The sequence below is a fragment of the Astatotilapia calliptera genome, chromosome 4 (assembly GCF_900246225.1).
Source record: "Astatotilapia calliptera chromosome 4, fAstCal1.2, whole genome shotgun sequence".
Taxonomy (NCBI): Eukaryota; Metazoa; Chordata; class Actinopteri; order Cichliformes; family Cichlidae; genus Astatotilapia; species Astatotilapia calliptera.
Window position 1 is genome coordinate 22,132,571 of NC_039305.1, and position 26,099 is coordinate 22,158,669.

General features: G+C 40.8%; 1 protein-coding gene across 2 annotated transcripts in view; it reads left to right on the forward strand.

Moving 5' to 3' along the window:
• Nucleotides 1-214: 214 nt before the first annotated feature.
• Nucleotides 215-26,099, forward strand: part of prkcbb (protein kinase C, beta b) — a 105,325-nt gene continuing 79,440 nt past the window's right edge. Inside the window, exons 1-2 of one of the 2 annotated variants that reach the window (XM_026165483.1) lie at nt 215-707; nt 2,008-2,039. In XM_026165483.1, coding sequence (XP_026021268.1) covers nt 529-707; nt 2,008-2,039 — 211 coding nt within the window. In that variant the 5' untranslated portion in view covers nt 215-528. The remainder of the gene's footprint in view (nt 708-2,007; nt 2,040-26,099) is intronic. The other variant, XM_026165482.1, reaches the window with a different exon arrangement.

Below are 26,099 nucleotides of genomic sequence, written 5' to 3' on the forward strand. Positions count from 1 at the left end.
CTTCAAAAGGGAGTTTTTCCTTCCCACTGTCGCCAAATGTGTTTTCTTTGCATTATTGTCGGGTGTTTATCTTACAGTATAAGTGCCTATATAAACAGAGGTGAACTTAACTAAATTGAACACCATTTCTATTTCAGATTAGTTAAAGCGCGCTGCTTCTATTGGAGCTGCCACAGCAAATGAGATAATGTTAATAGTTGACGTCCCTCTCCCTCTCTCGCTCGCTCGCTCTCTCTGCTGTCAGAGCGCTTTGAAGAAAAAAGGAGGAAGCAGAGGGGAGGCAGTGTAGCGGCAGCCGTCTGCTCAACCGGAGGACAAGACAACTTAATCAGAGAAGGAAAAAAATAACCAAACTACCGAAAACTATCCATAAGCTGGTCCCAGCACCGCCGACAACACCTCCTCTCGGAACAACCCACGAAAGAAAGACTTTCCGCCTCTCCAGAGAGCGTCTGTTTCTGGCACCTGCAACTTGAGGTAGTTCATTTCCAACAACCATTAAGGCAGCTGCTTGAAAACACCGGGAGAATGGCAGACTCGGCGGCGGCCAACAGTGATGGGGAGGACGGACCCCGCGAGCCTATGCGGGGCTTCGCGCGCCAGGGAGCTCTCCGGCAGAAGAACGTGCACGAGGTGAAGGACCACAAATTCATCGCGCGCTTCTTCAAGCAGCCCACCTTCTGCAGCCACTGCACCGACTTCATCTGGTGAGGAGCTGGAACAGGGATGGACCTAGAGTTCATATTTATTTATTTTTTTAAAAAGAAAAAGTATTTAACTTAAGTCACTGCTTGTGTTGGTGCTGTTAAAGAAGACGGTAAATCCATTTACTGTGTACAGATAAGGCACTTTTTATTTATATAGGCTAAGTGAGTGGTGCAAAAGAAGGAATAAAAGGTAGGGATAAATAAAGTAGGGACAGAAGAATCGGTATCATGATGTATGCTGTTTTTTTTAAAGGAAGAAGAAGTGGGAGGTGGACTTGATTTAGTTTTCGCAAAAATAAAGACCGATTTCCGTCTTATTTTTGTACTTGTAGATACTATATGCGTTAGGTAGGGCAGAAAGGAAGCTAGAGAAATATATGTGGGTAGCTCTAAAGTTTTTTTTTTATATATAAAAAGAATAGCTGCAGACCACTGTTTGATGCTATTAAGTAGGCAGAGGAACTGAGAGAAAAGAAAGCAGGAAAAGAAAAAAGAGGAAGGAATGAAGCGCTGCCAGCACGGATAACCTGAGTGGTAACAAGAAAGTGTTGCCCTGACACAAGTCCAGCCTTCCGCCTCCTCCCACTCCTTCTCTTCCGCCTGCAGTTTCTTCTGTCAGTCACCTGTGCAGACAGGTCACCCTGCAGCCCCCCCGGGGTTTACTAGACCGTGAGCCCCATACTCCAGGGCTATTTATTATCTGTTCCCTAAAGCGTTTTAAATTTGTCAATGGCCAGATGATGATCTATCTATCTATCTATCTATCTATCTATCTATCTATCTATCTATCTATCTATCTATCTATCTATCTATCTATCTATCTATCTATCTAGGTCAATAAGCACAATGATAAAAGAACAATGGGAGCACCAAGTGATTTCAGGCCCTGAGAGATTATCTATTTCTAGTCACTGTATGAAAATCAGCTGGCCTGGGTGTGTGTTTGTGTGTTTATGCATGTGTGTGTCCACCTGTGGGAATCTCAGCGTTTCACATACCACTGACTAGGTGTGGTGTTTGTCAGTGTCAGCATGTAACCTCAGTACCTGCCCAGCAAACTGTTTACATGATAATTAAACGACCTCTGTGCTTGCAAACCTCACTGCTGTATGTGTGTGCATGTGTGTGGTTGTGTGTGTGCTATTTTGGGCAGAAACATCATTTTAAACGTTTGCTTCCATGGAGATATCTTAAGGTTAAGCGATTAGGTTTCAGTTTCTGTTCAGTTTTTTTCCTTTTCTGTGTGTGTGTGTGTGCGGATGCACATTTTAACTTCTCTGTGTGCTTGTTCTCTTCACAGGGGTTTTGGGAAGCAGGGATTTCAGTGTCAAGGTAGGACAATTAAATACACACGCACACATTATTTGTCACCGATCTACTGAATCTGAATTGAAAACTTTGTCACCCCTTCCTCTCTTCTGTTCAACTTTACCTTTTTCTTATTTCTGCCTGTCTCATCTTACAAGCTCCCTTTTTTCCATCTACCCTTTTCTCCTGGGTTTTCATTTTCCTTTCCTAGAGTAAGAGAAAATCCCAAGCTCTTGTTTGTGAAGGAAACGTCCACTGAAGAAAGTAACAGCAGTTTTTCATTGAAACAACAACAACAAAAAAACCCCAAAAGAAAATAGGAACTTGGTAAAGATATAAGTGGTACAGTGCATTATATTTTTTGCACCATTTCCAAAGCTCATTTGTCAGGTAAAAACTAGCTCAACAGGCCGGCCAGCCTCCCTGGTGTGCAGCTAATCAAAGGCACAGCAGTCTAAAGTCCTAGTATGTTGGGATTTCATGAGAGCAAAGAATAACACCTCGACCCTTTGGGAGTAAAAATAAAATCTGATGAACAGAATAAGCGGGCAAAGATAATTTTGACATTTTAAAGTATGTCATCTTTGTTGAAAATGTCCAATTTTCTGTGTAAACAAAGCTGCAGACTTGGCTTCTCTTTTAAATAGAATAACCTAGAACTGTGTTTCTGCTTCTTCATTTCAGTGGGGAAAAGATATGTAGACAGCAGGAAGGTGATCTAGACTCATGAAATATGTCCTTGCAGACTCTCACCAGAAAAAAAACAACCTTTTGTCACGTTTTGTCGTATGTCTGCATCAGAAAAAGTATGTAATTTTGTGCCATTTGACTTGTCACACTGGAAAAAAACCCTCCTCAAAGCAAGAGAGTAATGAATTGGCCTTATTTACGACCTTCTATGTTGAGGTTGACATTTGAATTATATGCAAAAAAAAAAGGCACTTTTCTTTCCTCTCTCATCCCTCCCTGCCAGTTTTGTCCCTCATCCTCACCTTGTCCGTCGTCTCCTAGTGTACTGTGGACAGACTCTGTGTCCGAGTTTGCAGCCTTTGCCACAGGAAATGATATAAACGACCACAGGAACGTGGCAAAAATGTGGAGGTGCTTTTTTGGCATTTATATTTTTCAATTTGTTTGAAGTCTGTGTTTTGTTTTTTTTTCCACTGTATTAACTGCCAACTGGATGCTCAAGGATTTTCACGTCTCCTAGCAACAGTGAAACATTCAGACGCAGCCCTCTATATGCTGTGGGATGGAAGAGGTGTGCTTTAGCATAGCAGCAGGTTATCTGGTAATTGTCCCATGTGTGTATGTAACGGGTCAATATCATCCGTGCTGCTTGTTGGAAGAAATGTTGCACTGCAGGAGCCCCTAAACGCCTCTGGAGAGGAAGGAGTGTGTGTGCTGCAAACACCTGTGTGTCCTGATACCAGAGCTGGGAGGAGATTAGTGGCTAAATGGATGATTATAAAAGGAAAAGATTTATCTAATGGAAAATATCATGGCTGCGTGTTGTTGTGAGTGAGAACTCATCGTTAGTTTGCACTTTCCTCCTTGGAAAAGTGTGTGGGTGTTTTTGTGTGTCCTGAGTTGCTCTCTGACCCTTTTGTCCGTCTGGAACAGGGTATCACTTCCTTAGAGCTCGGGGAGAAAGGGAATTCCTCCGCAAGGTCACACGCACTCATACACGCATGAAACACATCCGCTCACTGGCAGTGAGGATCAGTGTTTAGGTTGCGTCTTGGCCTTGCGTGGTCGTGCTTCTTTGACAGACGCGCAAAAACATGCAGTTTTAGAAGATTCAGAAGGAGAGAGCTCATGTGAATGAAGACAAGTATACCAGTCACAGTGACTACACGTTTTTTTTTTAGAGAAATGGTTTTTATGGCTCTCAAAGATAAATCACTATAGACCACAGTGGACAAGTTAGTTATAAGGACCCAGAATTGGCCCAGCAAAGACCCCAATAAAGCCCACAGGTTGGGTTTGGAAAATGTGAAAGAGGGCATAAATTTTGGATTTTTCCTGCCCATGAAAATATTCTAAGGAGCTTGGAAAGAAAGGAATCCTCAAATTATTATGACCTGGATGACTGAAAACCTACACAGACCCATGAAAAGTAATTAAATTATGGATTTCTGTGATTTTACACATTGCTCCTTACAAATTAAGCTCAAAGAGTCATGCTGACACATTTATTTCATTTGCAACACCAGCATTTCTTTACTTTACCTGTTGAAATTCTTTGTCTTATATTAAATATCTCACTGATTAAAGGCGTAATTAAACATCTCACACTGACACTGGAGTTTCACTGGTGCGGCCCACATAAGAACAAAGCGGGCTTTATAAAAGGAGTTTGACATTCCCGGTCTACACGGTGTGTATGAATCGATCTCCTGCTTCCATTTTTATGATTGATCGCTGTGATTTTCTTTTTCTCCTCTCGACTCCTTTGTTCACCTGTTCCTCACCTCGTGATTCTCGTCTCACAGACTGTCTGACCCTTGAACATTTATCTCCATATGATATGGAGGGTTTGCAGATATTATATATGCCTGTTTATTGCTGCAAAGCAGATGGTCAGATGACAATCAAAGAATGAGAATAGAGAGTGTAGCTGGTTTTAAAGAACAGCAGGCAGCAGCTTGCGGTGGTATTTATGATAACGAAGGATGTGGTATAGAGTCTGCGTCACAAATGATCAGATGTTTGGATGTTAGTTGGGGGGAGAGAAATGATATGCATCACTATCATTTCTCTCCCCCCATTAGCAAAGATAACTTTAAGTGCTTTTCGGCATTTAGCTGTTGTTTGTTGTTAACACATTATCAGAAGCGACTGGTTAGGGAAAGCTATCGTTAACAACATCAATTGGAACTGAAACTACCACCAGTGTTAGCACAAAGCTCCCTAAAAAATTCTCGACTCTCTTTTTTTGAGAACTGCATTTGAATGACAATTCAATAAGATTTGCATTATTTCCCAAATAATGTTTATATTTAATCTCAGTCAGCATCGTAATACAGCACCACGTAGTTACTGGACTGGTAGCACTGGTTGTGAGTGCAGTGCCAGTGCCAGTCTCAGCTGTGCTTTGTTGTGATGATAGTTGTGACATGTTTGTTGTCGGTGAGTGTGACGGCTGATTTAGACTTATGCTGTGAATTTTCTTGGGCCTACAGCATGACCTACTTGTGCTTGCGCTGGTGCATTACGTGTTACCAACCATGTGGTTGTGTCCTGGTGGTGCCAGCTATGATACAAAATAAAATGCTGGGACTTTTTGTCCTCGTACCTCACATCCATTCTGATAGTTTTAGCAATCTCTTTCCAGGAATTTCTTGATATTTGTGAGCCCTTATATTAATCCTATGATTGTTATAACTCATAAATTCAAAAACTGTGGTGTAAAAGTAGCCAGAAATGCACAGGAGTATGTCAGGTTACATCGTAGGTTACAGAGGGGTTTGAGGTTGCAATGTAGCTTTCCTGCTGAAGCATAAATCCTCAGGTAGGATTTCAGAGGGCTTGCAGGTTATAACCTACCTACGGTGTGGATTTACCACAGATGAATCCCCAGTAACACTGAGTAAATGCACTGAACATAGTTAAATACCACTGGGAGGCTCTGAAACCATAGACTGCATATAAGATATTCACACTCTCCAGGGGCCTGTACTATGAAACAGCATATCCTTTGTGAAATAAACAAAAGACATTTGTATAGTAAATATTGGAAACAAAGGAACCTTTCTGTCATTTAATTGTTTAACTATTACTTAATTACTTTATTATAGTATGAATGACAGTGGTGAAGTCTTTATCAGCAGGAAAAAATTATAAAGTTCATAAAAATACAGTTAAAAGTTCCAAATTGTTGCCCCTCCTTCTCATTTTTCAAAGCCGTCCAGTTTGACACCCTGCTCTAAATGCAGCTGCGGACAAAGAACCGAAAAAGAGCTGTGCAGGCAGCCAAAGGGGAAGTAAAGAACATATTTAAAAAATTAAAATGAGAAGTAGACAAAATGAGTTGCATATTTTATTTAAGGTCAGCAAGTGCAAAGGTTTGTTTTTCTCTGTTTTATGTCACTTTATAACTACATAAGCATGAAATGGTTTGGAAGTTATTTAATCTCTCAGTTATGGTAATGGCTTATCAGGAAAACCCAAAAGAGTTCAAATACTCTCTGTAAGCTACTGTCCTCTTCTGGGAATGCTGAAGTTATTTTCCATAGAGCAGATTAGTCAGTGGGTGGTAGTTTTGTGTATGCTGATCTCTTACCTGGAAGACAGGACTGATACCTCTACCGAAGCCACATTCACCCATTCACACAAGTGCTTTCTTCTTGTTTAAGCTTCTCAGTGCTTTCCTATGGAGGCATCGGATGCATTAGAGAGCTGGGGCAACTCGGGTTGCCCAAGGATATTTGGCTTGCAGGGATCGAACCACCAACCTTGCGTTTAGCAGATGACCTGCTCTACCTCCTGAGCTACAGTAACCCCTACTTTCACCTAAACCTGTCTGCTAAAGTTCGCTCAGGTCTGAGTGATTTAAATTTCATCCTCAGATGGTGAACGTTAGTGTCTGTTGGGACGTCCAGGTACCTCATTTAGCCGACATCCTGCTTCACAGTCCAGGACTCTTGTCTGACAAGTGAATCCAATGCAAACATGCCTTAAACCTGTGGTCTTATTAATTAATTTCTATTAATAAATTAAATAAAACTTATTTATATGACTTAATGGTCAGCAGAGGGCGACTGCCATAGCTGCAAAAAGATGTACGTTATGTACGATTATTGGAAAATAACCTTAAATTCTCACCTAATTTATTGTCTTTGTACACACTCTCCTTATGTGCTTATGATATAAATTGCCTGTCTTAAATCTTATTTAACACAGCATAGTGTTCATCTTGTAAATCAAAGAGCTCAATACAGCAGGCTTTGCTTTAGGGCAGGATTACCTTGTGATTGACAAGCCGCTGGCTTGTTACCCTCAGTTTCTCAGTGACATCAACCTCTTGCTTGTCAGGCCAACAAAACAAAAAACAAGACAGCAGTAGCCAAATTGCCAGAGCGGAGGGTTCATGGTGGAAGTTCACAAACCACATTACTGTGGTTATGCTCGGTCAGCTCAAGCTGGTGACTGTGCCCTGGCCCCTCATTGTTGTCTATCAGCTCTCGGCAAATGTAGACGAATATCCAAATTTCCCAGAGCCTAAATTTAAGTTAAATCCAATTAAGCCCAATTCCACGTTTTGTCCAACAGCAGTCCAAGCCCCAGAGATTTTGAGTTCGTCATCATGAAGGTAGAGTCAGGGTGAATCGATTATAAACAGACACAGGCTGATGAGACAAATAGAGCGTACAGTATTTTTTAATTCTTGTTTGTTTGTTTTTTGCTTTTTTCCTATGACTATTAATAAAGAATTAAACACCAAGGCACTCCCATCTGTTGGAATTGCAGCTAATATTACTGCACACATGAATAAAGAGGCTGGTTCTGTTTTGCATTTTGTGCGTCTCGGTATCAAGTGTTGCGGGTTGGAGCAGCTGACTGCCTCGGTAGTGTTGCTGCTGTAAACAATAAACTGTAATGCCTCAGTGGGATTCTGCCGTTTTGTTGTCCATACACTAGAGAGACTGTGGGATTCAAAGGGCAGCAGCAGCTTGTGTTATGCAATGTGGTATTTCTAAGAAGCGCGCTTCCACGTTTGTGCGATTTTTGAGCGTATTCCCTACTTCTTTGAGTCGGGAGTGAGTGTGCATGCACGTGCCTCGTGTTCCATTTAATAAGCTGGTGAGCACTTATTTCCTTAATGGCTGCTTGTGCAAAACTGTGCCTGTGCTAATGCTTCCACGTGATTGGTTTCTGCTTGTGTGTGTGTGTGTGTGTGTGTCTACACGTGTTCCTAAATGAGCATGTTAATAATGAGTAGGGTTTCAGTTTGTAACAGGCTGTTGAGTATCTTCCACTGTTTCCTCACAGACTTAATGGACAAATTATCCCTTTGGAGAGCTCGAGAGGGGTGGAAGGGACAGTGAGTGGCAGGAAGTGTGGTAAACATTGCAACTAGGGGAATAAGGAGGGAAAGACAGAGAATTAGATGGAGAACAGAGAAAACGGCTGAAAGGATGGAAGATAAGCATGATGAGATGAGAAGGGTGGAGGCAGAAGCAAAGAAAGGCATAATGAAGAAGTGGGGGTGGAATTCATAGAGGGAAGAGAAGGAGTCAGGAAAGGGGGAGACAGTGAGTGGGAAGGGCGTAGGAAGAGGAGGACTGTGTGTTTGCAGGGGGGGAAAAGTATGAAATATTTAGTTATCCTTCAGTTTTTGTAATAATGAAACCTATCAAGAATATACCGTACTCACTTGAAGACATGAAGCTAAGGCCAAAAGAAAGAGGAATTTATAAAGATAGAGGAAGGATAAATTAGCACAGATATAGAGGAGACGCACACCAAGTTCTGCATAATTTATTTAATGTTTATATTTAGCGTCCCGTATGTAATCATTTTGCAGTGTGACGCCTGGATACACACACTGCTGTGCTATTTGTGTTGCTGATGATATCATTAAGTCAAAAGTGAGGTTTTTTGTGTGCGTTTGATTTGAAAGAATCTGCTCTGAATAAAGAGAACTGCAAAGAGGTAAAATGGTCTGGTTCTGCACTAATCTACTCTAAAAAAAAAAAGTGGAATAAATTAAACCAGCGCAAATGGTTGAAAATGAGAGAAAAAGGTATGCTGGAATGACACTCCAGCAGATAGGTGGGAGATATTTTTTGCCAGGCAGAGAAGATAATGGACAGGGAAGAAGAGGTAGAAAAGAGGTGAGAGAGAGAGGGAAGATGAAATGGTGTAGGCACAGAGTGTAGATTGCACTTAAAACAAGCCCATAAAGGTGTTGTTTGCTGCAGCTATTAGCGCTTTTCAAACGGGGAAAAAAATGTATATAAAAAGCACCATTCAAGGGCTCTATTCAAGCTTCCCTTTGACTCATGCCGTCTTTTGTGCGCGAGTTTAACCGAGTGGTCTCTGGCTTTCACCATCTACCATAAAGCTGTTGTTGGGCACGGTGCCCGCAGTTCTTCTGGAATCACATAATACGTCTTCTGGCTTTTCATGAGTCTGTTCAGGTTCAAATGACTTAGTGAATATTTGCAAACACCAGTGTCTGTCGGCTATGGCGAATGCAGCTCAGGTGCTTCTGCAACTCCAACCTGTGTGGGTGGGAGGTCTCGGGATCTGCAACCTGCCTCCTACACACAGACACACACATATGCACACACGCGCACATATAAAAACACTGGGTTTTCATGCACGGACACGGATGAGCACGCGTCGCGTTGATGGTGAGATCACTGAGATCCTGCATGAACGAAAGTGGTTAAGAACATCTGTAATCCAGTGTGCTGTTTTTTCCTCCGTTAAGCCCTGTAGACGCCAACATTTTCTTTTCACCTACAGGTCTTTCCTCTCTAACTCACATCCTGTGCATTCATTTTTATTCCTCCCCTACTTACACATATCTCTAGCTTTCCGTGGTCCTTCTTTGCCCGTGTTGCTCCTTGTGTCTACTAGTCCTCCCTCTCTACCCCCCACCTCTTTCTCTATCTCCCCTTCTTCTCTCAAGTGGCTGTGTGCTGGAAGCTGTGGGCTTTGATGCTTTTATAAATAGCAAAAGTGTTCCACTGAGAGTACCAACAAATAGGATGGATGAATGGATGGATAGGTGGATGGATGGAGGGGGGAAGTGGTGAAAAGGGGTTGGAAGAGGAGGGAGGGCTGAACGCGTGGGAGTGTGAAGGGAGAACGGTGGAAATCAGCAGAATAAAGGTAAGGTTTAAAAAGTGACAGAGGCCGAGGTGTTTTTGTCGAGATAGTGGAATGAAGTGATCGAGCGTAAAAGACGCGTACCATTTTCAAGAGTTTCCTGTTATATAACACTATTGTGCGGGCTCTTGTGCCATGCCTCTGTAGTGGGTATAGCTCTGAAAGCGAGCCACAGTCGACTTATTGATAGGGCCAAAAATATTGCAGCATTATAGTGCATTGATTTCTCCATCATTCCCCTGTGTTATTCAGACACAACAAGCTTGCTTCCTAAACAGCTTAAGCCCATGGCACACTGCAACATAATATGAATCATATGTTTTAGGTGGGAAGTCTCACTCGGCTTATTGCTACTGGAGAAGATGCTGCTGTTTTTTATTTTTATTTTATTTTATCGAATTTTATTCTACTACTGCATTTATTTTGACTCCCGAGAATAAAGCGTTTGTGTCCAACATAGGTGTAAATGTAAATACAGGAACAGAAAACATGTTGAAAAAGTGAATTCACCAAGTGGTTATACGCGTGTTGTCATAATCATATCAACATTTATTGACTTTAAGAGGAGTAGTGCTGCTCAGATGTTTACATTTGAACACAGGAAATGCACAGAGGCTAAAGTCTTTTTAATTTGCTGTTTGAAATTTTTAGTTTCAGTTTTTCACTTGCAGTTTGGTAACTTTTGCACCCTAAGACCATGTTTGTAGTAAGTGTTCTCACGTAGTCATTTCACTGTAACACCCAGTATGTTTCCTCCCATGACTTCCTCTTCTCAGTTTTAAAGTTGAGCACATTAAAGAACCGACATGTGCGTGCGCGCGCGTGTGTGTGTGTGTGTGCACGCACGCATCTACCAATGTGTGAACATATCTGAGAGTGTGTTTCATGTCAGCATGTGTGTGTACCACTGCATGTTCAGTTTTATACAGAATAAGAGAGAAAGTCAAGAAGCTGAGCTTAAAATTGTGGTTTTTCATCAGCCTGTCAGAGGTGGCTATCTGCTGTATCTCTGTGAGTGCACATGTTATTCCACAGGTGTGCGTGTCTGTGTGTGTGCGTGTGTGAAACAAAGTCTAATTTTACTTGCCACTGAGGACTAGCTCCTTTTGCTCTGATCCACTTTCACACATCAAGTCTCTGATCACTGAGAGTGTGTTTGTTTGTATTAGTGTGTGTCTGTGTGTGCTCGTACTCACTTTCAGTTACACATTGACAGACGATCTCCTTCAGGGCTTGGTTGTCCTTGCTGCTGACATTTGCGGCAATTCTACACCCGTTGCCACGGTGACACCTTGGAGCCATATCAGGGCAAACCAGACAGTCCATGTGGGTCAGTCTTGTTTGACATCTTAAACAAAAAAAGAGACTGGACAGTGTGTACACAGTACCCAAATTTAGATCCTTCCTCTTTAGATTTGCAAAATAAACGAAGCAGCTTCATGGAAACATTGCAGCACTTTTGTGGTGGTTACTAGAGGTGGGAATCACCGAACACTCCACGATATGATGTTATCATGAAACATCACTCACAATACAATATTACTGCAATTTCTAACAGTATTACTGTTCATTTTTAACTGCAGTTTTTGCGATATGCTGAACAACTTTTCTGCTCTGTAAGAATATAACCAGTACAACCAGTTGGCAGCCTGTTGAGTCAAGCCTCCTGGAGTTGTGCTCATTGACAAAGACTTATTCAGACTGATGTGCATTTAGAAATTAGACAATAATTATTTGCAAACCTCCAACAAGCTCTCTGAGAGTGACTGCAGAAAGGTTGCAATCACATTGCAATCAAAAATGTTGTGAGTGAGCAATACATTCAGGCTCGGGGCAACCATGTAGTCAACACAAGGTGCAATTGGTTGCCGAATGTGAAAAAATTCAACTCAATCACCAGGTAGATATCAGGTTTTTTCTAGCTTGCTTTGAATTAGGAGGTAGCTTTGTGAACATTAGTGTGTTAGATGGTTTTTCAGTTAAATCTTTTGCTAATTTGACGTCATCTCAGAATGGCTGTGCATGACATGAGCTCTGTTATTTGTAGTATTTCCACAGTATTTAATTTATTTAATAAAGTACTGAAATTTGGTGTCCCTGCCTCCTGCGTGACCTTTGACCTTTGGCACCACAGTTCTTCCTTTAGTGTCACCTGGTGTAGTTTTCCTTTTGTTGTCGTTTTATAAGTAAATGTCAGACAAAAATCTAATCAGCTCATCAGCGTCATCTGAAATGTGTGCTAGCACAATGTTAGCATGCATAGAACATTATAACCATATGCCTAAAAGTGGATAGAGGTTTCTTGTGCCATCAGAGTAGCTCTAACCCACTGGGACATTGGCTCTCTTTAGGTTGTCCTGTGGTGACTGGCACTTGGACATTGAAAAGGGGAACCTTTATTAATCCTTTATTAATGTAGATTGTGGACTTTCTAAACATGCTCAATCAGGTCAGCTTCTTCCTGTGTGGAGATTTACAAAACACATAAGGATGAATGGTTTTATTGGAGTTATGCTTCAGCATCACCTTGGAGTGAATCCTTCTGTCATGCGTGCTACCTGAACATGATTTTACAGGCAACTGATCAAATAAAAGTTAAGCATGCTCTTATTGCTGTAACACAAATGTGTTTGCTAAGTCTTTCCACCCAATTTACTGCCACCACAAAACTCAAAGTCCTTGGCTCGTCTTTTTAAACGACTTACTCTCCCAACACTTGTCTCCTACATGATCACTGTCACGGCACCTTTGCATCGCTCATTGTTGCCTGACTGGAGCGTAGGTGATCTACGAATTGAACTCGATCTATTGCATTCAGGGCAAATTGGTGATGATGATGAGATGAGCTAAATGTCTAAAACATGAGTCATGGTGTGTAGGTGTGATAGCCCACCTGGATTACTAACTGCTGGGGAACAGAAGCTGCTGTGCTTCTATTGTGGGTTTGAAAGACTTTCTTTGAAAAGGGATGCAACTGCATGATGGTTTTGTTGCAAAACTGAGGAAAGTATGATATAATTTGGTTTTTGTTTTTGTTTTTTGACTCAGGACAGGAAAAAAGACTCAGGAAAAATAGAGAATGAGGTCCAAAATCCTGGACAAGCAAAGCAAAAGAGCATGCAAAGGACAGAGGAAAAAAAAGTAGTAGGCAATGGTCAAATGGGGGAAAAGAAGAAAGATAAACAAAATGTTGGAGCGCTTGACTGGGAAGGACCAAGACAGTGTGGCAAACAGGAAGAGCTACACATCAGGTAGAGGAGAGACTGGCAGGCTAATTGAAAGCAGGTGTCACAAAAAACTGTCAGGAAAACAAACAAAATGAGGAAGTGAAACTGACAGGGGTGCGAGACGAACTGGAATTAGAAAATTAAAACAAAAAATAAGGGATGAGTAATGTTCAGAGTCCATGCTGTTTGTCAGTTACACTTCATAATATTAAGAGTATTACTGCAAAAGCTATAGAAGGATAATATTAGGACATAGGGCTGCTCGATTATGGCAAAAATGATAATCACGATTATTTTCATTGAAATTGAGATCGCGATTATTTGACGATATTTATTTAACCCTTTAAGACCTACTATAGAACCAAGTCCGCCAGAGCTTATATTATTTTTTTACATGTTGTAGTGCCATTTGTGGGAGCATTTCAAGTTGCTATACAACTGTTATAGCCCATATTTTAATAATATGTATGCATTAAGTCCATAGTAACTACATTAATTGCAAAAAAGTGCAATAAACTACAAAAAAATTGAAAATTGTTTTTGTTTTTTAACATATATTTCTACTTGGAGAAATTTAAGAGGTTTATCCCTCAAAACTTTAAATACAAAAAAGTTTATTTTGAGTGTCTTCATAGTTTTATTTTGGAGATACAGCAATTTTTATATACTGCAGGAAAAACAAAAACAATCCTATGATGCAAATTTGCAAAGAAAACAGCAGGTGCATCAAAATAAACTATTTCCAGCAGTGCAATTCGAGTTCTAAGCATCCCAGAAACTATTCGGAAAAGTCAAACATGACCAGTATAGGCTTTTAAGGCCTACAAGTTAAAAAAAACTACATTTTCCGCGAAAATGACATCACTTCCGGTTTCGGGCAGGAAATGGCGGACATGTGATAGTTAGCGGTGACGTCTGTTTCAATGTGCCAAGTGTTACGAAAAGCTGATCGGGGGCCCGTTCTTCGTACGTCGCTTACTACATCCAAGATCAAATGACACATCCAAGACCAAATCATCGCGCTAACCGTGAGCTCGCTAATCCGGTTCTCCGAACACACCTGCTGTTGACGATTAGTACAGCTGGATGAAGTAATGTGAGATCACTGGGTGTCGTAAAAGGGGCTACGCATCGATAGTAGAAACATTGATCGGCAACCCTCTGATTGGTCGGCGAAAATGTCGAAGGAGAGCGCTCGGTATTTTTCGGCAGCAGAGCAAGAACTCTTGAGTGAGGGATTTCAGGAGTTTCAGAGTTTAATCAGAACGCAAGGGAACACTGCAAAGGCTGCAAAAGCAAGGAGAGAGGGCTGGCAGAAAGTTGCTGACAAATTAAACTCGTAAGTAATTTAATAATAACAATAATAATGGAGTGGATTTATATAGCGCTTTTCAAGGCACCCAAAGCGTTTTACAATGCCACTATTCAATCACTCTCACATTCACACACTGGTGGAGGCAGCTACGGTTGTAGCCACAGCTGCCCTGGGGCAGACTGACAGAAGCCAGGCTGCCATATCGCGCCATCGGCCCCTCTGGCCAACACCAGTAGGCGGTAGGGTAGATTTATTATATTACACTATATTATCCAATATTATCCAATATTATATTACATTATATTATATTATGTTATATTATATCCCCTTACACATTAGAGCCACAACAGGACCCACTAGAACATGGGAACAAGTAAAAGTGAAATAAGAATATTCTACAGAATGGTAATATTTATCACTTATATTGCTTTTCGTCTCTTGGAAAGAGACCCTGAAATAATCTGTTTGTTTGTTCATAACAGCAACCAAGAAAAGGGCAGAGCAAAAAAAAGACAGGTGGTGGTCCTGCACCCCATCGTCAACAAGTTGGTTAAGTGAATAATACCCTCACGGGAATATCGATATCTCTCTATGAGCACACTGTCGCGCTGAGCTAAAGGATCCTGTCTGTCCCGCAATATACGCTGGATTCTGAGGACTCTCCTTATCAATCTTGCACCTTCCGCAATGGGTGGCTCGCGTAAACGGACAGGACATGGCTGCAACAGACTTCCCAAATCCACCTTCGCTTTTATAGCCGTGGTCTCTCATCTTGATTACACGAAGTAATTTACAATTACTACTCTGAAATATGAATTACATCTGAAATAATCACATACATGTAATAGAATGTTAATAGTACATTTCCCTTTTTTAGGAAATGACCTGTATGTATCTGTGTGAAATCAATAAATGGATCAGGTGCTGCATTGTCTTTAGTTACATTGATGTTATTTATTTATGGTGAAACAGTGGTGGAATATCGCTGTTGCTTTCGTATAAATGAAGCGGACATACCTGCGTGGCCGCGATCTAATCCTGTTTACATAAAGTAAACCTGCTCCCGAGCAGGTTTACGCTTACGGCTCTGTTGCTATGGCAGCAAGTCCCGGATGAGCTTCGGGGAACCGAACGATCCAGGATCACGCGAAATCGTCAACAATCTAATCCAGCTAACCTACTTAGCGAGGTACGAAGAACGGGCCCCGGATCGGCAAAGCGTGTTTCTGGAATATTATGTTTTTGTTCCTGCAAGCGCTTTTTATGCAATTTATGTGGAAGGAAACCGTGACCGAGGACAAGCTGATGGCATAAGATGTAAGTTTCATATGCAAAACAAATTATTGCGCTAGCTTACACTTCAGGTTCTACAGGGATTTAAAAATAGTTACACAAAACAGAGCGTGCTGCTCTGACCGGCTTTAAAGGGTTAACAATAACAACGTATTGAATAATGACTTTAAAAAATAATATAAAATAGTGTGCAACACCACTGAAGTTTTTTTTACCTCTCTTTTCAACCAACGGCAGTCACTCTCCTCTCCAAATAACTTCTGCTTAGCTTTCCGAGCTTCCCTCGGGTCCTCTTAATCAGCGGTCTCCAACCTTTTTTGCGCCACGGACCGGTTTATGCCCGACAATATTTTCACGGACCAGCCTTTAAGGTGTCGCGGATAAATGAGGGAGGGGCTAATAATCGGCTCAGTCATTTTTAATGATCGTTGAAAGCCCAGATCGTAATCGTGATTAAAATTCGATTAATTGAGCAGCCCTATTAGGACATATGAATATTTAAGCTTGTTTACTGTGTTTTGTATCTTTTTCAGCCAATTATTTGCACTCAAAATATCAGTTTAAAGTTTGGCGAGTGTGAAAACAACTGCAGAAAGAGAAAAAGGAGCAATCACATTAATTATTTATATCATTAGGATATGAATGAATGAAGGGAAGGAAGGGCAGTTTTATGATACAGTGACACCACAGTATCATGTGACACTGTATTTGTATAGCGCTTTTCTAGTCCCTAAGGACCCCAAAGCGCTTTACACAACCTGTCATCCACCCATTCACACACACATTCACACACTGGTGATGGCAAGCTACACTGTAGCCACAGCCACCCTGGGGCGCACTGACAGAGACGAGGCTGCCGGACACTGGCGCCACTGGGCCCTCTGACCACCACCAACATATAGGCATATAGGGAAAGATTTGTGGCGATTCTTAATATGCTCTTACCCGGGACCTCTGCGCTCCTCTTTAAGGTCAAACAGGGTCAAACTTTGATAAAAGATCATGTCACATTTGACCTCTAATCCCACAGTGACATTTTTTCAAGTTCACAACAAAATGTGTTTTTCAAGTGTCAGAGAAAAAGAATGAGCTGCTTAGTTAGTTAGAAATATACTGTAGTATAATATTTGGTAGTAAGCTGAAGTTATTCATGTCTAGTTATTTATAAATCAGTACAGAATATCCATTACCTGCTCCTACATAGTGTTTATGCAATCAAAGTAAACATCTGTCTTGCTTATGTGATTTGTACTGCACTACTTAAAGTACATTTAAAAAGAACAAAGAAAACGAATTAAATATTCAAAATATAATCCTATTCCCGTAAAAGTAAATACTGAGAGAGAGTGAGCTGCCTCGGTGGAGTTTGTGCTCTCGGAGTGCTTCTTGTTATTTGTGATATTATTAGGAGTGGGAATGGCAGTGTTCTCATAGTATGTTGCAATACTGCATGCAGCATGGGAAAAATAGGACAATCATCCACACTATATCACATATAACTAAAGAAGAAAAGATAAACCTAAAAGGCAAATGCTAGGAACTATATTTATTCTTTGCACTGTTTCATTAGCATTTGTATTCTTCTTATTATTATTAAAACTACACTTATTTTCTTTATGTATTTCTTCTGTTTCTGTTTATTGTCTTTACACACATCTATTTTCCCTAATGGAAATGTTACAGTTTAATATTGTATATCGAGGTCTGCTTAAACATTTGTGCAAATGTGGCTCTCCTTCTGTTTGCATGGGCTTTTGTAGTGGATCAGCTTTTAGTAGTGGCTTTTTTTTTTACCACAAAGTGCATGTGCGGAGACCGTTTCGCTGGAAAAACCTCGTCAAAATATTCAGATAGTTTAAGTTTCACAATGTTACTGGAAGGTTTGTTTCACGGGAACGTTGTTAAGATTGTGGTACGTTATGGTTTTTAGTGACTCCATCGTGTGTTTATCCTATAAGCATGTCTGGCAGTGAAAAAAATCTGAACACATGCGTTCCCAGACTTGGCACAGGTTTCGCTCAGTCCATGTTTGGACTTTCTGTCTGTGGAGTGTTTATCTTCTTGATGTGAGTTTGTTTGCATGTAGATCTTCAGTGGCAAAATCTAAATCTAAATCTAGGGTTGCACACAGTTGCTCCATTTTTTGTGTGTGTATGGGCTGATGGAGATCAGCTAAACTATGTCACTGTCGCTCCTCAGATGCTTTAACCCATTCATCTACGGATGGTAACCTAGCAACAGGGGCACAAGCCGACAGGAGAGCAGTTATCCCAGACCTCTTTTTATGCCTCTTCCTCTATCTTTCTTTTCGTTTCCTTATTTGACTTTGTCCTTTTGTGCCACTCTCCCCTCACATCTGTCACTTTGTCTCCCTCATCTGACACGTGTCCCTTTCTCCTCTCCCCCTCTCTCTGATTTAACTTCAGCAGTCTTCTTCTTTCACTCTCTCCCTATTAGCTTCCTCATTGTTCACCGACCACCTAAGTTTGTGACTTTATGGGCTGTCACTTAATGACAGAGCCTCTTTCTTTTAAATATCGTCCACCTACGCTAGTGTCAATTTAGCATTATCGTTTTATTTCATGTACTCTTTGCAGATGAATGTAAACAACCTCTGTATAACTATAATGGCAATTTTCTTGTCACGCCATCAAGGGACATTCAAATTTTAGTTTGACAGTGAGAGGGAGAAAGAGAAAGAAAGACAAAACAAGTGATATTCAAGTATGTGTCATTGAGTTTTTTGTTTGCGGTCTTGGCTATAATTATTGCTAAATTTCTTTGTTGTCAAAATATGTGTATGTTTTGTGTAGCTCCTGCTCTGTTGCCCTCCAAATTGCGCAGTTACACAAGCAAGCATACATACACACACACACACAAGCTCTTGTTTTCTTTGTGCTACATATTCTACCTGTTAGCTAAACGCTCACATAGCACAAATTCTACTTTTGCTGAATCCTACTTTTCTAGCTGTTGTTTTTGGGCTTTCTGAATATTAGCACTGACAACTACATCAAAACAACATTGTACTGTTGCTCTCTAACCTACCTTAAAAGTATAGTGTGTAAAATCTCACTATTACCACCACTGACTGCAGTCAACTTAATTTTGTTTTCGTAGCCTTCCCAATTTAATAATTCAGAGTTAGAGGCTGTCTGTCCGCTGTTAACTTCAGCTGATAACAAAACAGAACCAGAAAACTTTGCTCAGCTGGTGTCCACGTCTATTTTCTCTGGCTGTAACAGCAGCTGCTGTTAGCTGCTGTTAGCCTGTATTAGCTGCTGTTAGCCTCTGTTAGCTGCTGTTAGCCTGTATTAGCTGCTGTTAGCCTCTGTTAGCTGCTGTTAGTGAAACCAGCTTTGAAGTGAATAACGCTGTTGGACTCTAACACTTGGTGAATAAACTCTCATATGATGTGAGAATGTAACCAAACAGTTTACTAGTGGGAAAGTGGTATTGTTAGGGCATTTAAGCCTAATGTTACATAGCATTAAATTAGCCTATAACCAGCTGTTGTTATTTCTTTAGCTGGGACTAAATATGCATGTTTTTTGTGTTAGAACCCAGACTTCAGTTCAGGAGGTGAGGCTCTTTGAAAAAGGTAACCTTTTTTGGGTGATAAAACATAGGTATAACATAACATTTTCCTTAATATCTTAAGTTGCTTTCACACCACGCGGACATATGTGGCTGGTCTTAATTTGGTCCTTATTTTTCAGTGATTGCCCGCCTGATCTTTGAAGCTAAAATGTAGCTTGATTGGTATCTCCCATTAGAGATGTGCGAGGAGGTTTTTGTCTTAACAGCAAAGTTTTGGCTTCAATAAATCTGGCCAAAAGCTGAGCCTTTCTTTACTGCACTCAGTTTTATCCCCCTCAGCCTGCTAGTGTTGCGCTGCTACTCTGCTGTACAGAAGCTGCATAATGCTGTGTAAATAAGCAGGTGGACATGACATTATCTGCCTGTATCAGCAACTATGATTTATGTCGTGAAGATCCAGGTTATCAAAATTAAGAAAATTTCCTGATTGCTAACTCTCTTATCTCGTCTCTCTTTTTGGCAGAGAGCAGTCGTATGTGAAAATACTGAGCAAGCAGCTACTCGTTCTTAGGTAGTGCTGAGCATCGCCAGAACATCCTCCAATAAATAATAACCTCAGAGGTTGTTTGAGCAAGCATTAGATATATTTTGTGGACTCAATTATGTAAGACAGCATCAGTTATTTCAACAAATTCTCCATAATGACAACAGTTTCATGGTCATGTGACAAGTGTGTATATCTATATATATATTTATTTATTATTATAACCATGACGATAGGTACTTTACACCTATATGGTTTCAATTGGAGAGCTTGCCTTTTTTTATTGAAAATACCAAACATCAGTGGTTGTGTCAGGGGTTATGTGTAGTTCTTTAAGCCCTTATCTATCAGGTCGTGTGTATTAATAAGTTAAGGAGAGTTATGTTGCAAATTACTAGTGGATGCAATCCACTCTGAGTTAAAACTGACACTGTGTGTGATCACGTGATCACGTACAGCGTACCATAAATATACAGCGAAAAGCTTTTACTGAGTGAATTATAGCTTTGTAGCACTGTGGCATTATAATGTCAGTCAGATCAATCATATTGTAGCTCTAAGCTGGAGATGTAGTGGTAGAGTTCACAACAGGTCCACAATATTTCTGCCATATTTCCTCCACTTGTATACTACGAAGGGAGTTCGGCACAGCCAGGGTTTCTTTGCATTAGCTGGGTCGGCAAAAGCTAAAGCCTCAGTTGGAGATGACAGATATTACAATCATGTTTAGCAACTTTCTCTGATAAGGCAGGCTTTTTACAGGTCAAGTGACTCTTCTTCCACACAAAATGATCCCTGTAAGTGCAGCCGACTCCAAACAGATGTTATCAGATGATGGTACCGTCAACAGATGATGATGATAAAAATCTATAAAGAAGATAAAAACACTTAACAATAAAATGCAACAGTATTGCAAATAGGATGAGATCAGCACACAGAGCGGTAAAATAAACATTTTATTTCAAGTTAATTATTTTATTGCTGAGTGCTCTCTCTGTGCTGCTGTTTATTTTTATCATGCACTTTGGAGCTCTGAAACTTGAAACTGGATGCATTTACTGTAAAAATAAAAGGTTACTGTCCCACAGCCTGTTGAAGGGGATGTGGAAAGCGCTTTAGATTGTCAACAGGTGAAAGTGAAATGAATTTGACTGATTGATCAGGTTTCTTAGAGAGTTTTTTTTGTGTTCTAGTTGTTGCAGTGTAAAACAGACTAAGCAGCAGATAACCATCGAGGATAACAAACTTCTAATTTTCCTTAATCCTGCCCCTCCATATGTTAATAATAAAAATAAACTGAAACTAAAGAAAAAACTAACTAAGCTGAATTAAAAACAAAAAGTCAAAATGGAATAAAAACACAAACTTCTTAGAAAATACAAACCTGTAGTAAATATGTTCCCATAAAGTTACCACGTTGATTTAGCCAGGACACAGAAAACTCTAGGACTTTAGTCTCACGCCGTAGCACAGCCCTCTGGACTGAGTTTAGCTCCGTATATCAACAACATGATTGGCTATCATCAGCTCATTTGTTGAAGTCACATTAACAAATCAAATTGCTGCCTGTATCGGTCTGAATTTTTGTGTTTCATTCTGTAATCAGTGCTGGCACATGTACTTGTATTTCATGTATTATTTGGTATTCAAAGCTGTTCATCGGCTCTCCACTCTCACCTCGATGTCCTCTCTCACCCACTCTTTCTCCCTCATCCTCTTCATATTATCTCTCTCTCTGTTAATGAGTAACCTCAGATCAGGTAAAACTGCATGCCTGCTCTAAATACAAGGATGTCTAATGTAAAGAACCCACACTGTATACACTCGAGCGTTCACTCTGCTTTTTCTTTCCTACCCGCAGTTATTTTCTTGCTGTCTGGCCGAAAACAGCAGGTACTGTTTGCGGGGGAGTTAAGAGAGAGAGGGAGAGAGAGAGTGGCAGTGAAGGGTGGAGTGAGTGAGAGATGAGGGCAGGAGAGTGAAGCATAGTGAAGAAAAGTTGATGTACAGTACAGGAGATTACAGGGTTACCGGTGTGTGTGTCTGTGTGTGTGTGTGTGTGTCGACTGGACATGCTCAGCAGATGCGGAGGTAGATGTACTTCTGCAGTGAGAGGACACGAAGAGCCCTCCATGTGCACACAAACAGGGAGCGAGAAGAGACAACAAGTGTTGGTGCAGAGATTAACAGTGCAAATGTCAGTGTTTTTTACTGTGCCGTGCAGCTATTCAGCACATCTTCTTGACAATATATTTTTAATCCAAACTTATGTTTCGTCGTTTAAGTAGATTGTTTTTACATACTCGATTTCTTTTAGGTTATTGGTACTAATATATGCATTGCACGCAGGCCTACTTACACCATCAGTGTTACACCCATTAGAAGAAACTGATACACATGGAAACGTATGCTTCCCCCATCTTAACAAGCTCTATCAAGGTGCACAAAAAGCAAGACACCTACGTAACGCCCACACAGCAGTGGCTCAGCTGCAGACTGCACAAACACTAGGAAGCTCTCAGATCTGAAAGTTTGCAGTTGCATGTATGTGATTAAAAAGCAAATATATTAACCGCGAGGTGGAGGCGAGCCAACTTGCTGAAAAATGTGATCGAGCGAGTAGGGGATGGAATTGGGTGACAGGATAAAGAGAAGGATGAATGAGCAGAGCCTGGGATAAAATGGGGAAAAGAAGGAGAGTGAAAGGCCAGAAATCAAGAGGAGGAGATGGAGTGAATGAAAGAAAGGGAATGCAGTGAATGAGCTAGAGACGGAGCAGATGAGAGACAGAGAGAGAGAGAGGATAAGGGTGGAGGTGTTAGCTGGACCACGTGAAATCACTCTGTGCCAAAACTTTTACAGCGCTGGCACAGAGCTGAAACTGAAATCGAGCGGCGCAAGAAGCCAGACAGACTGTAGTGTCTCCTGAAAAGGCAGTTTTATTGTTTTGTCACTCTGTTATCTTCCTATTTAATATTAGAATAGCTATTGAACGAGAAACAATACATTATTTTTTAAAAAGCGTCTTCCTATTATAGTTCTGCTGATATTTTATATAATTTATTATCTGCTATTCAAGGAGTAGTAAATGAAACGTAAGACAGCTGCATGTTCCTGCTTATGATGACTGCATGTTACCATCTACTGAAGTCACACAGTGTTAACGCTGCTTCTTTCTTCCCCCTTTTCAAAAGCTGTGGCCCGTTTGTGGCTTTAGGACTGATAGTGATTGCCTTGCAGTGGACTCCCCCTATAGTAAGCTGTCAAATCATTTATAGTTAACACGTGACTTGTTTTTATAGCAGATTTTTCCTGCTAGAGAAGAATCTCTCTAAATGCAGCCATAGTCACAGCAAACAGCCACATGCCACAAACACATATGGAGCATCCTAAGAGGAGTGAAATGAAAGGAGCAAGTGTTCAAGGACCACTTGAGCAGATGGACTCTGTTGAAGTTGCAAAAATAAAAAGAATAGATGTTAAATACGCCTGAAATCTAACAAATATAACCTTTTGATGATCTTTTAGGATTTGCCAGATTTCCTGGGAAGCGTTGCGTAAAAGCACTGGTGAAAGGGTCCTGTTGTGAAAGTCTAATTGATTGTTTTACTTTGTTTACACCCCTACTTGTCTTTATGAGCATGACCAACCCAAGGTCACATTTTCGCTTGCCAAGTGAAATCCTCTGTTTTTGTGTAACAAGATGAAAAATGATCGCTGGAGAGATGGAGGAGGAGGAGTATAGAGGAGAAGAAGAGCGGATGGATTGACGGAAGGGAGAGAGAGAAAGAGGAGGAGTGATATGGGTGTGCTGACTCACTCTGACCCTTCTCCCTGCTCCACCAGCGGCATCGTGGGTATTTATACATTGGCGTAGGCTGTTCACCTCCCCCTTATATAAGAAGTTACACACACAAACACGCACAGACATGAGGGGAGGTGCCCAAGGTGAATGGTGCTCCGTTTTGTTCACATCATTGACTTTCTTCTTCTTGCTTTCGATTCTTTATCACCTCGCTCTTCTTCTTCTTCTTGCCTTCCTCCTGTTGCACCAGCCTCCTCTTTGAGTTTTTCACCCCCACTCATGAGGAAGTTTCCTCTTCACTGAGACAGTAGGAAGAGCAAGAAACAGAAACGGCAACAGTAGTGCTCGCCTAGACCTTTCCCTACGCTGTTTAAACACTGTGCCAGGTCTGCTAGGCTGCAGTCAGGGAGAAGGTGTGATGCAGGTGTTTTGTAGCCAAATGAGTGAGCCAAGTCAGTCAGTATACATTCACTGGTACACCTGATAAACTGCTCCTTTACTCAACTAATTAGGCAGTCACGTTGCAGCAACTCGGTACATTTAGGCATGCAGAAGAACAGCGATTTTTAGTGGCTGGCATGGCAGTTGGTGCCAGATCAGCTTTCCTGAGTATTTCATGAACTGCCAATCTACTGGGATTTTCCAGTTCAGCCATTTTACAGAGATTAGTCTGAAAAAGAGAAAATATCCAGTGAGCGGCAGTCCTTCGGGTGAGAACGCCTCATTGATGACAGAGGTCAGAAGAGAATGGAAAGAATACTTTGAGCTTGTATAAACACTCATTACAACTAAGGTGTGCAGAAGAGCATCTCTGTTGCAGCAGAAGACCATGTACTGTCATTATAGGCTCGTTATGTCACTTTTGCATAACGTGTATGCTGAAAGGACAGTTTTATATCCAAAGCTTGTATCATTTGCTATAATTATTTTAGAAATTACAACAAAAGCTGTAAGATCCAGCATCAATGGGAGCAATTATGGCTGCTCACTACATCACAGAAAACTAAGATAAACATGCTCATTGTCAAACCAGACGAATATATACAAATAATTATTCAAGATTCAAGACCTTCATTCTCAGAAAAGAGTAAGTTAATCTTGATCTCTTATATTCAGCATGTTAATTCAGCGATAAAGGTAGTATTACTTATAGTAAGTGTCTGCAATGCAGGAAACGCTGTAGGTGACAGCCTACTATGGCTATAGATTAATAAATAGAAGTAGCTACAGATTTCTGTGTGGTGTAGCATTGAACCTGGATACTGAATCTGAAAGCATCTAAATCTGGGACATCGCTGCATGTCACTGCGTCTCGCATGCACACCAAAACAAACGCACAGGCGCACGCACGTTGGCAGCTCATTAGAGGGAAAGGCTGTGTACGACATCGTGTTCTGCCAACATTTCATAAACAGAATATACCGGAGCAAGTTGGAGAGATGAAGAGAGGAGAGGGGAAGAAAAAATCAAAGTGGAAAAAAAAGAGGTATAAATGAGAAAATTGAAAAAAACAGTAAAGTGCTTCACTGCATTAGAGCTCAGTAAATGCTGTCTCTAATAAGTGTTCCTAATGAAAACATTAATTGCGACTTGTTTCGCTTCAGTATGAGAGCAAATGATTTATTATCTGCGCTCAGAAAGTTTTTAGATTTCTGAGTAATCTTTCACAAAATGTTCTTCATGTAAGATGATGCAGTCTTACTGTAATGCAGTGTCTCTCTGTTTGATTCCTCTTTTGCACCGTATTGATGCACAGAGAGCCTGATGGGAAGATGATATTGACTGACAATAAGCTTTTATATAATCATGTCACGTGACTGTTGGGGAGGGATTAGGGCAGCGTGGCATACGTCAAAGAGCTGTAGTTGCACAAAGATATTTCAAGAGGTGTGTTTTGTATGTTTCTGTGTCTGCGTGTGAGCGGCCTAACCCAGCGGTTGCTGGGATGAACGCTTTCATTTCCTTTGCGATTCATGAAACTTTTAGCATTTTACTTCCAGTGGTTATATAAAGAACGGAACATCCATTAAAAGCAATTAGGGAATCGAATCAACGCTAATGACTGAATTCATCATAGATTCATCTGGTGGTTATTTTTTCTTCGATTAACCAGTTGTTTGCAAGCAACATTAAAAATGACCCAGAGCTCAAAATCTTACTTTATGCTTTTTGCTCTAAGAGAAACATTTATGTCCTACAAACTTATGCTATTATAAATGTATTTCTGTTGTGAAGTGAGAAGCTTTTTTTCTTGTTAAAGTAGTTACTGATGGGGAAAAGGAACGCATGCTGCGGACAGCTGACTGTGCATGTAATGACCCGCCCTCTCCTGGGAAAAAGGCCCATGAAAACCTTTGCATTGTGGACAACATGTTTGCACTTGCATAGCAGTGGATGCTTTAAATCATTTACCATTTTAGCTGATTTTATCCACCAGTTTCTCACTCATAAGAAGAAAAAAAGAGGTGCTATCTGCAACCAGCAACTTAATGCCCTGCCAAGCTCTGCAGGTGCTTTC